We start from the raw sequence: 15,756 nt of genomic DNA on the forward strand, positions 1-15,756 counted from the left end.
CTAGATTAGGGCAACGTTATCCCTTAGGATCTCTCGTCCTACTAAAACCCAAAGACAAGTAGAGAGGAAGAGATCCCAAGTGTGTCGAAAATGACTTGAAGGCCACCTTTATTTATACTAAAACGTTCAGCACAAGTGGGGTTTATTTGGTTGCTGGCCAACCTTGACGAATTGTCCCATAACACAAATAAATTCATATCTCCATGAATACTTATCAGAATCGGATGATATTTAGATCAATCCTACACCTCTCGATGAGAGGGATCCAAGAAAAATATCAGCTTCCATTAATAAGATGTCCCACATGGAGTTTGGCCCCAGTTGCCAATTTTAACACCCCCTCTCAACTAGGGAGAACTCCATCCACTGATCCATATGTCTGACTATACTATCTCTGCCATCAGTGCCCTGCACTGCTCTGCTCTGCTGAGCTCTGCTTTGCTCTGCTGAACCATGAAGAAGAAGAATTGATCGAGAATGTCTCATACCATTCTCTACTGACCCGAAGTCAGTTTCATCTGAAGAGAGTGTGTCACATCACTCTTACTGGCCCGAAGTGAGTTTTATTGGTCCCAAATCAATATCACAAGAGAGTGTCTCAAACCACTCATACTGATCCCAAATCAATGGAGGTCATCCTAGCATAGGGAGTACGGTAGATACATCGATGCGTCCATCGATAGTACTACTATGGTCCCTAACCCCATTTCCCTAGTCATTGATCAGATGAGAGGTACTTCCCACGAGTCCCAGACTACATGGGTAGGATGCCTCGATAGGAGAACTAATCATCTTGTCCACAGGAGAACGAATCATCCTGCCCCACAGTCGCCATGGGAGAACTAATCATCCCAGCCCACAGGAGAACTAATCATCCTGTTTCACAGTTGCCACGGGAGAACTAATCATCCCGCCGCATAGGATAACTAATCATCATGTTCCACAGTTGCCACAGGAGAACTAATCATCCCGCCCCACAGGAGAACTAATCATCCTGTTCCACAGTTGCCACGGGAGAACTAATCATCCTGGCCCACAGGAGAACTAGTCATCTTGGCTCACAGTCGCCACGAGAGAACTTATCATCCCAGCCCATAGGAGAACTAATCATCATGTTCCATAGTTGCCATGGGAGAACTAATCATCCTGGCTCACAGGAGAGCTAATCATCCTGTTCCACAGTTGCCACGGGAGAACTAATCATCCCGGCCCACAGGAGAACTAATCATCCTGTAAATAGCGCACCACCAGGGGAGGGTGAGTCGCCCTGTGGTCATATGTTGCTCCAGTAAGTACCCCAAGCCCCCCAAAGCTCCCATGCAACATGCAGGACCCTTATAAGAAAGTCTCTCAACGACTCCAAGTCGTTCGGGAAAGTCATAGATTTGACCTTTCCCCGAGGCTGTGACAAAATGTCTGCGACCTGTACATCAGTCTCAATGCGATGGAGCCTCCTCGCTCATCAATCTGTTGGAGCAATCATCGAATACGGGATTCCTCAATAATCGAATCCCCCTCCAGTTGTCACAGAGAATCACAGTGGTATTCATCATGTGTACAAACAGCTCACTTAAGAGCTTCTGCAACCATGCAGCTTCACACGAGATCATACTCATAGCTATGTGTTCGGTCTCGGCAGTGCTTATAGCAACCGACTTTTGCTTCCTACTCATCCATGATATCGAAGCAGAATCCAAAGAGAACTAGCACTGAGAAGTGCTCTAGTGATCCTCCACACTGCCTGTCGAGTCAGCATTCGAATAATCATGCAGTTTCATATTTCCGGCAGTGTATCTCAATCCATGAGAGATTGTGCCCCGAAGATATCTCAAAAGATTCTTGGCACCAATCCAGTGAAGCTCAACCAAATATGAGCTCACCATGCTAACTGCAAAACATATGTCCGGATGGATGTTCACCAAGAACATCAACACGAATGAGTTTATGAAACTCAGAGGTATTTCCCAAATCTGGTCCAACATCACTACCATATAACTTCTGAAAGTTAAGATCCTCAAGGTAGTCACAGGCTTCCAGTTTATCATTCCACATCGGGAATCCAACTCCCTCTTACTTCTGTAAATGAGAGGCTCTACACCTGTCAGAAATAGGTCGTCCTCATAAGGTGTCGGTATGAGAGGTCTATCATCCACAACCTTCGGGTAATGGTTTGGATCGGTTTCACTCCTAGTGAATCTCGGCTTCATCAAACAGCTATCAATCCTCTCATACTACACCCAGGGTGTTTTTCTTCAAGCCATAGAGGGCTTTCTTCCACCTGTATACATGAGATTCCTCATCATGAATCTCAAACTCCTCAGGTTGTTCCAAACCTGTGGACCTGCTACATGAGGGGAATGGTCCCCTTGTAAGCTTTTCTTTCGGTACATCTCAGACATGTACTTTCATACTCTTTTTGAATTCAAGCATCCCGTCACCATCTGACTCATAGACCTCCGGCGCTATGTGTCAATGGACATGGTCCCCAGTGGACTTCCTGCAACTTGATACAACCCTGAACTCAAAAACATCTTTGAAAATTCTATTTTCAAACACGTACCTTTCCATCGATGAGTGCCACCCTGTAATCTTTGACTTCCATTACCGAAATGGTCACCAAGTTCTTCTTGCGATCAGGTACATAAAAGAGATTCTGTGAATGAATCGAGTTACCCTCATTCAATTGAGGGGTAACATTCCCTACACCATTTCCGGGATAGGTGGCATCGGCTCCAAGTATAATCCCACAATTGTTTCCATCTCTACCAAATTAGAGAGTGCACCCTACTATCCGATGAAGTACCTTGAAGCACTACAATTAATAAGCCAGATTCCCAAAGAATCTGAAGGAGAGGGCCAATACAAAATAATGCTTCTTTATCTTATCAAAAACAACATTTGATTCTTCATACCTGGGGTTCCTTGCTTTCTTTGAAGAGTCGGCCATTTCCTTGATGACCTATATTACCTATCATTCCTTTGATCATTGAAGATGTCCCTGGGATGATTGTTATCTTCATCAAGTGATGTGTCCCTGCCATTCAAACACTCCTTCGCATAATGGCCGAACTAGTTATCTGCCTTTCCTTCTACCCTGAGATCCGGTCTTCCCAATGAAGTGATCTTTAGGTAGGCCATATTCTGTTGCGCCATTCTGATAATATTCTCTATTTCGATTTCACCCTCGGTGAATTTGAAGAGGGATGAGGAACCCATTGATCCTTTTGTCCTTTCCTAACTGTCTTCAATGATTGCTCTTTCACTCTTGCTTGGGCATTGTTTTCACCTTAGCTCCGATACCATGTTAATTTTAGGTATGTTCTATGCTTAGAGCAATTTATTTCAATTTTCACAGTTAGCTCAATATCTTTTGTAGATTAGCAATCACATCAGCATTAAAGTAAACTACAGATAGAACATAAACATAAATCGCAGAAGACAAGCCAAGACAAAAGGACAAAAGATGTGGTGCTAGCCAGGGACAAACCCTAATGTGGGGAAACCCTTGATCAATTCTTCTTATATGTTCGTCAATAGTTCAGCAGAGAGAGAGAGATAGTGTGTTTACAATAGAAGTCAACACTTTGACTTATCTAGATAAGAGCATAGGTCATCTCTAAGAAGATGATACATGAGATCAGTTGAAGACATGTTGCTTCAACTGATTCTCCAAGGTGACTCCTTCACCTATCATTGTGCTGCATTTCGTCATCATGCTGCACCTCACCGTGTTATACCATGCTACACCCATCATCACTATGCTGCATCTCATCATGCTTCATTAATCATGACTGTACCCATGTTGCCATAGTGACCTATGTGTTGGTTGTATCTTGCTTGCTTGTTGTCCCTAGCTAGCTTGTTGTCCCTAGCATGCTTGTTGTTGCATGCTAGTTGTCCCTTGCATGCTAGCTGTAACATTGCATGCTTGGTGTATTTGCTGCTAAGTACCATACAACCGTCCCAATGTTAGTTAGTTGTCCCTTGCATGTTGCTCTCCTTCGGAGACAGATGCTCTAGTTGTTCCGGCAATTCCGACTGTTCCCGGCAGTTCCCACAATTCTGGCAATTCCGGTTGTTCCCGGCAGTTCTGGCAGTTTTGGTTGTTCCCGACAGTTCTGGCTTCTACCCTCTGCATAGCTTTCCCGCCTGCTCCGGCAGTTCCTAGCAATTCCGGCAGTTTCGGCAATTCTCATTGTTCCTGGCAGTTCCGACGGTTTCAGCAATTCTGGCTATTCCCAGTAGTTCCGGCTTTTCCCAGCAGTTCCCACAGTTCCGGCTTCTGCCCTCTGCGTCAGCTTTTCTCGATTGTTCCGGCAATTCCGGTGATTCCCGACAGTTCCGGCTTTTCCCTACAGTTCCGGCTATTTCAACTTTTCCCGGTAGTTCCAGGCAGTTCCGGATTCTGTCCTCTGCGTCATATTTCCCAGCAGTTCCGAAAGTTCTGGCTATTCCCGGCAGTTCCAACTATTCCCAACAGTTCCGGCTTCTGCCCTCTAGATTAGGGCAGCGTTATCCCTTAGGATCTCTCCTCCTACTAAAACCCTAAGACAAGTAGAGAGGAAGAGATCCCAAGTGTGTTTAAAATGACTTGAAGGCCACCTCTATTTATACTAAAACGTTGAGCACAAGTGGGGTTTATTTGGTTGCTGGCCAACCTTGACGAATTGTCCCATAACACAGATAAATTCATATCTCCATGAATACTTATTGGAATTGGATGATATTTAGATCAATCCTACACCTCTTGATGAGAGGGATCCAAGAAAAATATTAGCTTCCATTAATAAGATGACCCACATGGAGTTTGGCCCTAGTTGCCAATTTTAACAATCTTTGATGTGATGGATTGATACCTTGGCAGTGTTAGCCTAGATGGTATCTAGCATTGTATATGGTGTTGTACTCTTCTTGGAACATTTCAAATTGAGTTCATCCTTGTACCGATTGAATACCTCCCTAGTTAAGAGGGAGTGTTGAAAAGTGTAACTAGTATCGGTCATCATAATTGCTATTTGGCTCATGACATGATGTAATTCTCATGTACTTGCAAAACAGAAGAAAAGAAAACTATTGTAAAAATTGAAGAAAAAAATAATTTTTATAAGCATGGGTTTCATGGTCAATTTATTTTGTTCATAGGTCAAAGCACCCATTGAGTGCTTCTAGGGTTGTGTCATGAGTCATAGTCCTTACCATCTAATAGATCCTTCTTGGGCTTTTTGTGTCAAAGAAGAAAAAATATTTTTATGTAAAAATTGTCATTTGTCACTCCTCCATCAAGTCGGCCTTCTCTCCCATCAAGTCGGCCTCATGAGGGTGATTCAACCACACAAGGAGACTATATATAAGCAATAACTTCGACCTATTGTCGAATCAATCAAGCATCATTCGATCTAAAAAGAAAGAAATGTGAAGAGCCTTGAAAAGTAGGTCTATATCATAGCAAGAGGAGAAGAACTATAGCGAAGAAAGAAGGAACACTTGTCAAACAATAAAAGGCCAAAATTTCTCTATTTTTGTCACATGTGCGAGTAGCTAGGGTTACTCTAGGTCTGAACTGTTGCAGGCTGAATTTTAGATGTTGCAGAAAGGAACCTTGTTGATTTGTTTTGGAAGAATTGACTTGTGTTGACTATTGAAGGACTTGACTAGAGTTTGACTAGTCCTACTTGGAAGGCTGACTTGGTGGATAGAGGAAGGTTTGATGTTGGTTCTCACTTTGAATTGGTTCTTGAAGATGAAGAGAATTTTGGTTGGGTTTTCCCCGAGAAGAGGGGTTTTCCCCAAGAAGAGGGGTTTTCCGCGAGGAGAGGGGTTTTGCCCTAATTGAGTGCCTACACCTTGTGTTCTTTACTTTGTGATCTTCATAGGTTTTGGCAATTGTTTGATGATGAGTACATAAACATTAATAAAGAAGCAAATACATAATCACAAATTGTCATGAAAAGAGAAATCAACTTAACGAATGACCTAATGTTGCCCTAAGGATTTCTCAACAATAATAACATATTTAGAGTTTACTTGGTTAAGTTGCTTTGTAGAAATCGTCTAGTCTTTAAAATAGATAGATAGACCATTTTGCATATTGCTCATCCAAGTATCATCTAACATTAAGTTAGAGGTAGTCATCTTGCTTAAGTGGATCATCATAATCCTAGAAGAACCGTCATTGTGGAAGGTTCTTAGGAGAAGCACTATGACAAGGTTAGCATACATTTCATGTAATGTGGAAACAATATTGTTAATGAATGCAATGGGTCAGGTTGCAGGCTCATTTTAGGGCATATAGCTAGATGATTGAATGAAAACATAGAAATGCATACTAGAAGTAAACTTTGGACAAGATTCATGTGTAAAGAATCCAGTAAAAGAAGTTGGTTATAAAATATGCTTAGTATATGGTTATATGATGCTTAAAGAAATAATTTGACTTACTCAAGGAATTAAGACTTTCTCTACAATATGTAAATGATTAACATCTAGTATAATCTTCGAAAGAAAAGTTCTAACTTGGTAATCAAGTTCAATCCTTGGGCACTCTGATGCATGAAGAAAGATTCATATGGAGATGAACCATGAGGATATTGATAGAACGAGAAGGTCATCATGGTGAGATAAGTTTGATTTTTATTATTATTGTTTGTTATCTGGTTAACATATTATTTTGCTGCCTAGAAGAATGTTGCAGGAAAACATGATGACAGTTGAGGCAAGTTCAACTATGTGGATGAAAATGTATGAAGAATGTTGAGGGATGCACAATATCTGGTACATGGTAACTATGAAGTCAAGGTGTGTCCATCTTGGGATTGAAAGGTAGTAGTACAAGAAGATAACCTGAAGGTCAAAGGAAATCACTTTCATTGAGGAAGCTATGATTAGCTTAAAGTTTGGAAAGGCTCAATATAATGCCTTCATCAATGATGACAAGATGAAAGTGCCTAGTTCCTATCACAAGATCGAAGAGTGAAGATGACTCCATGATACCTCAAAAGGAAGCCGGCTCGATACGATGAGATGGGAAGGAAAGAGGGAGCCATGCAGCTATGGAGAATTGGTAGTTGATACTCTTATGAAGACAAGCCATAAGGCTTGTGGTGTTGACTTTCCAAATAGAAAGGAAGTCTGGAATCTCCTCTAGATTAGAAAGGGAGCAAAGGAGTCTCCTTAAAAGGGAGTAAGAATATATTTCTTGGATAAGAGGGAATACGGTTATCCTCTCTGATTGAGAGGGAGTGATGTTGGACATCACATGTGCATTATCTTCTTCTGGTGATGAAGAGAGAATGGTGGAAGATTGGATAAGCATTTGTGGTTTCCTTGAGGACATAAAATCCAAGAAAGGAAAGGTATCGACACTCTTTGAGGATAGGACAGGTATCCAAGAGAAGAGTGGTCGAAGAGGACCGATATTCTTTGAGGACTCAGGATTGGATATCCAAGATAAGAATAGTCCTAAAAGGACATATCCTGTGAACATCCACATGGGGTATGTGCCTTGTAGAGTTAGTGAGGTATCACAAGTAAAGCCTCCCAGCATAAGGCTCTTGAATGAAGATGAGCTTATCTAGTTAGGCCTCAAAGACATTGTTGGTCATAAAGATGATGCTTACAGTTGGGCTTATCAATCTAACTCTTCTTATGAGAACTCTTCAGTTTAAGAATGATGTTGTATTGGTTGTACAATTATGAATACCTCCCTAGTTAAGAGGGAGTGTTGAAGAATGTAACTAGTTTCAGTCTTCATAATTGTTGTTGTACTCATTTCAATATGTATCCTATGTAACAAACAAGAGAAGAAAAGAAAAAGTTATTATTTTAAAAGCATGGGTTTCATGCTCATTATTGATGGTCTTCTAGGTAAAAGCATGTTCTTCATGCTTCTAGGGTTTGTTAGGTCTTAGGATTTATTGTCATGAGTCAAAGGAGTCAACATCATGTTTATAAGACCCTTCCGGGCAAAATGTGATTTTAAAAAAATATATTTTTGAGTCTAGAAAGTCCTGGAAACTCCAAAAGTACAAGTCGGCCCTAACAACTTCAAGTTGGCCTAAAGGAAGTGATTCGACCCCTTGGAAAGGCTATATAAAGGAGCAATTCGACCTCATTTGGTATCCACTCACTCAAGAAGTTCGATCTCAAGAAAAAGTTCGATATATAGCTGGAAGACAAGAAGACAAGAAGAGTGAAGGTCTAGAAGAGGAAAGAAGGACAAAAAACATTGTTTTTGGGCTATCTCTCTCCCACACGTGCGAAAGTCTAGGGTTTCTGCAACTATAGAAGAGGTCGAAATTGCAGAGTCAAATTGCAGTAGGACAAAGTGCACTCTCTTGTTGTTTAAAGGAAGAATTACCCTAAAGTTACCTCATTGACCTTGGTTGGAGCTGTCTTGCTCAAGGAAGGTCTCCAAAAGAGGTTGGATTAGGGTTTTCTGAAGTTATTTCAAGGGCCAAAGTTGCAGGTCGAAGAAGCAGTACTGAAGCTAGGAGGTCGAAGTTGTAGTTTGAAGCAAGTTGGTGTTGGATCAAGGAAATACTTGTTTGGAAGGGCTGAATTGGTACTTGGAGAAGGACTTGGTATAGGATTGGGTCTTTGTGGTCTCAATTGAAGCAGATTCTATAAGAAGAGAAGAGTTTTCTGGGTTTTCCCCTTGGAGTGGTTTTACCCTGGATGAGAGCCTAATTTCTATGTCCTTTGTTGTTGTTGTTTCGTTCTTCATATTTGTTTGATGAAAAGATCTAACTAAAGAAGAAAAAGAAGATTAACTAAGTTCACAAGCAAATATTACGGTTAAGAAAAATTGAAATTATTAAGCTGCCACTTTGAATTTTCTAACAGGCATGTCACTAACAAAGTCTTCCTTGAATGAGGGAAGTACACATTGAAGATATTAAAAGGATTCCAGAGTACATAAGGGAGTAGAGGTCCAAGGTTATGTTCCTTCAAAATCACAAGTGGTCAACATCGTGATGAAGCCTCTAGTAGAAAGGATGTTCAAGTCCAAGATGAAGAGGGAGTAGCTTGGCTTGGTGAAGAACCTCATTCCTAGCAAAAAAATTGAGTTGTTGACTGTTTGGCCATTGATGGAGAGAAAATGTATCAATCAGAGAGAGTCTCATGAGGATGTTTTGCCTCATAGCCCACTTTTCATCAATTTTGTCATTTGGGCTGGCAGGGCATATTTGTTGCGTTACAATATGTAGTGTTGCATAAAAATGTGGGGAGTAGGTGAATTGGCACTCGTGGATGCATAAAAAATATGTGGAATAGGTGAGTTGGCACTTTTGGGTATGTGTCTACCTACTTGGCACATGTAGAGTGCTCCACTTGTAGAACCATTTTCTATTTGTGGACCTAGTCTAGAGTTAGGGTTTTACCTTACTTGTAACTCACTCTCTCTTACTATATAAAAGAAGGTCAAGCACATACTTCAGTATTAATAACAAGCCGAGAGAGAATATAATGTTTGTTGTGTGATTCTTCATTTGGGTTAATGTAGCTTTTGGAGAAAGAAGTAAAGTTAGGATTTGCTATGATTAGCATGTGTTGCTCTTGTTAGTGTTTGCTATGCTCGTGAAAAGCTTTGCTTGAGAGAATTTGGAAGGTTTTTGCACTTCAAGCTTCATAAAAGCAAAACTGTTGTGATGTAAAGCTTTTCTTGGGATGTGCTAAAAAGGTTTTGCATTTCCAGCCTGGGATAAGCTGCATTGTTGTAATACAATCATCTTTCAAGTGAAATAGAAAAACAAAAGTTTGCCGTCCCAAATTGTGTAACAGAACTACTTTTTGGATGACTTTGTTGATGATTCATTAGGTTGGTTTAAAGAACATCCGAGCTAACAGTAAACTGATTTAGTAAGCTTAATTTGCATTTTTGGGTTGAATTTGTTGTTGGTTAGTTTTTGCTTTGCTAAAATAATTTTCAGATCTGATTTAAAGGTTAGATCAAGCGCTGAAATTATTTAAAATTATGTATTTATAGTGTCTACACTCCGTATGTTGCCTTAATGATTTGTTGTTGCAGATTTGGAAGTTCAAATAGGGTTTATGGAGAATTAAGATTAAGATTGCCACTGACACAATTTTGGATGTTGATTCATGGCATTTCTTGAGGTGAAATTGTGCATCGAAACATACTGCCTAGAGAGGTCACGGGGTCCATTCCAATTTCCTACTGAGTCCTACAGGGTTACCAACCACTATTGCAGAGGATGGTTAATACCATTCTCCATCCAAAAAACTAGGGAAAAGGGGGAAGTGCTAGCAAGGTACCAACTTCCTCACTCTAGAGTCTAAACACCTAATGCACGGGAAGGTGAGGGGCATTTCTTTCTCCTAAAAGGACCAAAGTTATATTTTTAAGTTACATATCATTAATGTTGTTAAAATATACTAAAAAGTAGGTCATGTCTTGATTATAAAGTTGGTGCATGGGATTTTGTTATGGGACATTGTATTCCCGATATGAGTTGACATCCACTATGTCGAATAATGAATCCAATATAGGTTTCTCTCTCATATTGTGACTTGAAAGAGAAAGAAAGGAACAATCATGTTATTGATAATACCAATGGCGAGGAGGATGGAGAGGATGGTGATAAAACTAGCGATGATGATTTATTATTTTGAACTACTGGATATTCAAGAGAGCAGGAACAGTGGAAGCTTTGGTCAACATGAACAATGTCCAAAGGCAATTTGAGAATCCAATAATCCTACTTTTATGAGGGCAACTACAACGTAATGGAGCACCTACCAGAGTTCTCAACCTGTGCAAGGAAAGGAGCACCTAGCAATCAAAATTTTGAAAGTCGTCAAGTTTTTGTAAACATCTTTTTAAATGATATTATGAGCATTTCATACCAAAAGCCATAAGATCACAGCAAAGCAATCAGTTAAATTAGATTTAATGATTGCCTCAAAGTAGGCTGTGAGATATTTTGTGTTGGAGTGTAATTGACTGCAATATAATAAACATAGTTTTACTTAGCATAATTGGTTAGTTTTCACATGATCTCGACAACAGGCTAATTGCGTTTCCCTGTCTGGTTAAGACTAAGGTTGAAATGTCATAACACCAACAACAACAAAAATTGCAGATAAAATGAATGAAAATAGATGGGAAGCAGCAACAGAAGTATGCTATTGGAAGCGAGAAAGGACCTTGGAGTTTGATTCCATAATGGTGACGCCAAAGGAGGCAAAAGCTTCTCGACGAGGAAGGCGGGCATGGGCAGTCCGCATTCTTGAAGAGGGTAGGATCCCTGATTTATCAAGACCTCGAGCTATAGCCTCCGACATCTTGCCTGCTCCAATGAATCCCAATGTAAATGTTCCATCTGCCATCGCCATTTCTTTTCGCCTCTCTCGAACTGTAGGTGCCTCTGCGTGCATAACAAACAATTCCTCAACCTGTGTGACTGCATATATAGTTTACTTGCCGTGGTTTACTTGTTCTAGTTTTGGAATTTTCCTCGGCATATTTTTGGGTTGAATTTTCAAAAACATAAATAAAATTAAAATACAATTTTCAAAAACATAAAATAAATTAAATTAAATTAAATTAAATAATATTTATTTATTTATTTTAAAATACCACCTTTTAAAATTTTATTGTTCGAATCTTTTTAGTTACATACTAATTAAACAGTGTCACCGAATTCGACAAATTTCAATTTTAAAATTCGATTTTCAAGATGAATCGAATAAAATCATTTAAAATCCCACGAATTTGAAACAAATTTTAGCCGAAGTCGACCCCAGTAAAATCTGCATAAAATTCGCTGAGTTCGATGGAATTTGAATTTGAGTTTGCGTTGGAAGGTTAAAAAACAAACCGCTCCGCCCTTAGCTTATGGCCAGAACCCTCCAAGCAAACAGTTGCATTCTGAAAGACGAAATTGAAACGCTAGACAGTCTACTATCCAATGACTATAAACCTGACATCTAATCCGAGTTGGAGTCCACAGGTGACATGCGAACAGGGTAAAGGAGCCAAGTTCACTCACAGTGGAGCATTGAAAATCTAGGGTTAAGGTTTCATCTGCGATCAGCCATCTTCGTTTTATTTTATTAGGGGAATTTTTTAATTTTCAAATTAATGTGCATTTTATATGGCATGTATTACTGATACACTAGTAATGATATAAATATATCATTGACCCTAACCAGAAAAGGGAAACAAAAATATAAACCTTATCTTCTTAGTAATAATAAGAATTACTAAAAGCCTCAAGGGTTAGCTCAATCGGTCAAGCCGGGGCCTCGCCAATGGGAGGTCACAGGGTCGAAACCCGAAAGCTCTTGGGGTTAGGTGTCTGTGATGGCGGAGAGGTGTGACCCCCTTCCAGTGAGACTTCCGATCCTGAACGTAGCGACCCACGATCAACCTTTCATGTGACTCCTTTACACAAGCTAAGCTAGATAAACCTGAATTCGGTCGAAATGCGAAGTTTCAAAGAGAAAGAAATTGTTTCTCAAGTTTCATGACCTAATTTTTTACATTTTATGATATTACACTTTGTATTTTATTATCGCGTATTTTAAAAATATAGTAAATTGGTTTTTAATAGATTTTTTTGAGATTTCGGTAAATTTGGGTAAAAAAAAATTGAAAGGTCAGTTATAACTGTTAAATTTCAAAATTTTGGGTGTTTTTGGGGTTTGAGTTTTGATTTTGGTAAAATTGGTGTCTTTGGGGTTTGGGTTTAGATTTTGGTAAAATTGGTGTCCTTGGGGCTTGGGTTTTGATTTTGGTAAAATTGGTTTTGAATAGATTTTTTGGTGAGATTTTGGTAAAATTGGGCAAATTTTATTTGAAATCCCAGTGATAGTTGTCAAGCTTCAAGATTTTGAATGTCTTTGAGGTTTGGGTTTTGATTTTGGTAAAATTGGACAATCTTTGAGTTTGGGTTTTTGATGGTTCTAAATCCATTTCCACGATCAAATTCAAGTACCCTACTATCAAATTTTAAAATAAAAATAAAACCACAGAATTCTTATGTCTGAACCAATTATTCAAAAACTCCTTTAGTCGATTTTTTTGGAAAACGGGCCATTTTAGTCCGTACACAATTCTATTATTATTATTATTATTATTATTATTATTATTATTATTGACCATTGCACCACTCACAGCTAATAAATTCGCAGTTGTCTATAATGCGATTTTTTGGAAGCCTTTCCGGTGGGTTTTTCGGGTCAAAATCCGGCAACAATTTATTGGAATCGCAAGTTTGATAGCTAGTTTCTGCACAATCAAAACGTCCCAGGAATTTTCTAGAGTGCTGAATCCAAATATACAGTTAAAAAACCATTTTAAGTGCAACAAATCAAGATTTAACCTCAATTTCTTCCGCCGGATTCCGTCACCGGAATCTCCAAAAAATCACATTATAGACAACTCCAATAAATTCTATTTTCATATTTAGTATAAATAATTTAGATTTTAGAGGCGAACAATCTAAATATTTGGTTTCATTTTTCTGATCACGCTTCAATACGCGTGTTATTGCTGGAACATTTGACCTTCACATTCCCGGTGAGTCATATGAATTTTTCTTTTAACATGTCCCGGATTTACTTAACCCACGGCCGTGTGTCCCTGAGACCTTACAGAGCTTGGGCCAAGTTGTTAATAACCCTCATATGGGTGAAGGCATTGAGTTCTGCTCCCACGAATGGTTTAGTGAGAGCGTAACAACCAACCAGAAGAGCAAAGTCGAGGTGTAATCAACACAAATAATTTAACCTCGTATGAATAAGTAATATTTTGTAATTTTATTTTATTATTTATATAAAATTAAAAATAATTTAATTATCAAGGGACAAAATTAAGAAATGAATAGAGAACTCTTTAAATAAGTTTTACACTTTCTAAAATTTATTTTAGACTTTAGAATTCATATTTTATTAATATGTTATTCATTTAATTGAATGACTGCAAGGTTAAAATTTTAGAATTTTTAATAATTATGAGTGGTCAAACATAACATTAATAATAAGTACCTAGGAATTGATATCCATCACAAGCTCAACTAGAACCATAGCATTGAGAAAAGGATCAATGGGGGATGGAAAGCTTATTTTGGTCTTGAAAATAATTGTAAAACAGCAAACCTCGTAATGTGGGATAAAAAGAAGTTCTTCTTTGAAACTTTAGTCACTCCTGTTATCTTATATGGCTGTGAAATTTGGGGCTGCAGCATCTCCAGAGAATCATGGAGAAAGATTGAGCAAGTTTTATAACTTATAACCTGAAAATTAAAAGTAATACACCCTATCCTATTCTCCTTATAGAAGCAGGTCTTTCTCCTATTGAGAGCCTAGCTATGCTCAGGTTTCTGTTGTACAAGCACAAGCTCAATAACATAGACAATCATAGACTTCCTAAGTTAGCTTTAAATTCCAGCCAAAACCACCTAAGGCTTAACCGAGGATGGCATAAGGACACAAGGGCCTGGTTAAACTATTGGGAGATCAATGAGAATGATGCTTTGCAAAACATAAATAACATTAAAGATATTGTTACTTCTAAGTTCAAAGAAAAATTGTGGTGTGAGAAAGATTTAGCGTCTAAAAGAAAATTAAGTTATTATAAGAAGGTCATAAACCCCACCCTTGAAGATCAAAAGTATCTCTCTATTCTAACTAGCTCAAAGAAGAAAATTAATATAGCAAAGATTAGAACGAATTCTCATGAGCTCCATAGTGAAACTGGCCGTTGGGCAGTTCCTAAAACGCCATGGATGGAAAGGATCTGCCATATTTGTGAGAATAGGAGCATCGAGGATGAAAACCACTTCCTCTTAGAGTGCCCTGCATACAACCACATTAGATCTCAATTTCACAACTTTTGTTACAACACTGACCTTCCTAGCCTTTTACAATGCCAAAATTATAGTGAACTCGGGAGGCTTCTCCCCAAGCTTTTTGAGCATAGGAATAAAATCTTAAATCATAATAAATAATTTGTCTTTTTAGGTCCAATAGATCATTATTTGGTCTCAACGGATGTTAACCATCATCATCATCATCAACAACAAGTGTTTAGTACTCGTTTTTATGATAAAAATAAATGATAATAAAATAATTTTCTTGAAAATAATTATAATGTTTTAAAATATGGAGTTATTATATTAAAAAACTTGGAATATAAATTAGTATTTTCTTTTTATAAAGTTAAAATATTTTGATTTTGAAATGAGTTATGGTTTTTGGGCAAGTGGTATTTAAAAAGAAAATGAAAATATTAAACTAAAAATGTAAATGGTTTGAATTGTAAAAAAATATGTCCAACAGAAAAAATAAAATAATACATATATATATATAGATATAGATATATATATTAAAAATATTATCAAAAAATTTTAAAATATGAATTAATTTTTATCTAGATAATATTAATAAATTTAAAAAGATAAAAGTATGCATATATTTGAATTCTAATATTTTAAATTGAGAAAAATAAAAATATCACAGCTAAGAACCAATTCAATAAAAAATAAAAATAAAGTATTATAAAATATGCAAAATAAAGTATCATCTTAAATATGTAGAAATATGGAAATAAATATTAACAATAATTACTTTATACTATACAAATATAACATACTTGTATATGAAGAAAAGTTAAATACAAATAAAATTGTAAATCAATATTTAAAACTTTTTAAATAAAATAGGCACAATAAAATTAATTAAAAAAATAAAACAAAACAAATTACCAATCAATATTTAATAATATTTTATTTA

The 15,756-nt window shown here is 37.8% G+C and overlaps 1 protein-coding gene across 2 annotated transcripts in view; it reads right to left on the reverse strand.

Annotated features, from left to right (window-relative positions):
* P5CR (pyrroline-5- carboxylate (P5C) reductase) overlaps positions 1-12,063 on the reverse strand; it is a 232,997-nt gene extending 220,934 nt beyond the window's left edge. The window contains exons 1-2 of one of the 2 annotated variants that reach the window (XM_089411683.1): positions 11,841-12,063; positions 11,167-11,387 (exon numbers count right to left, since the gene is read on the reverse strand). In XM_089411683.1, the coding sequence (XP_089267809.1) occupies positions 11,167-11,355 (189 nt within the window). In that variant the 5' untranslated portion in view covers positions 11,356-11,387; positions 11,841-12,063. The remainder of the gene's footprint in view (positions 1-11,166; positions 11,388-11,840) is intronic. The other variant, XM_089411684.1, reaches the window with a different exon arrangement.
* Positions 12,064-15,756: the final 3,693 nt, after the last annotated feature.

This window comes from Pinus tabuliformis, chromosome 3_1 (assembly GCF_031772625.1).
Source record: "Pinus tabuliformis cultivar Carrire ecotype Pingquan chromosome 3_1, CPIR1, whole genome shotgun sequence".
Lineage (NCBI taxonomy): Eukaryota > Viridiplantae > Streptophyta > Pinopsida > Pinales > Pinaceae > Pinus > Pinus tabuliformis.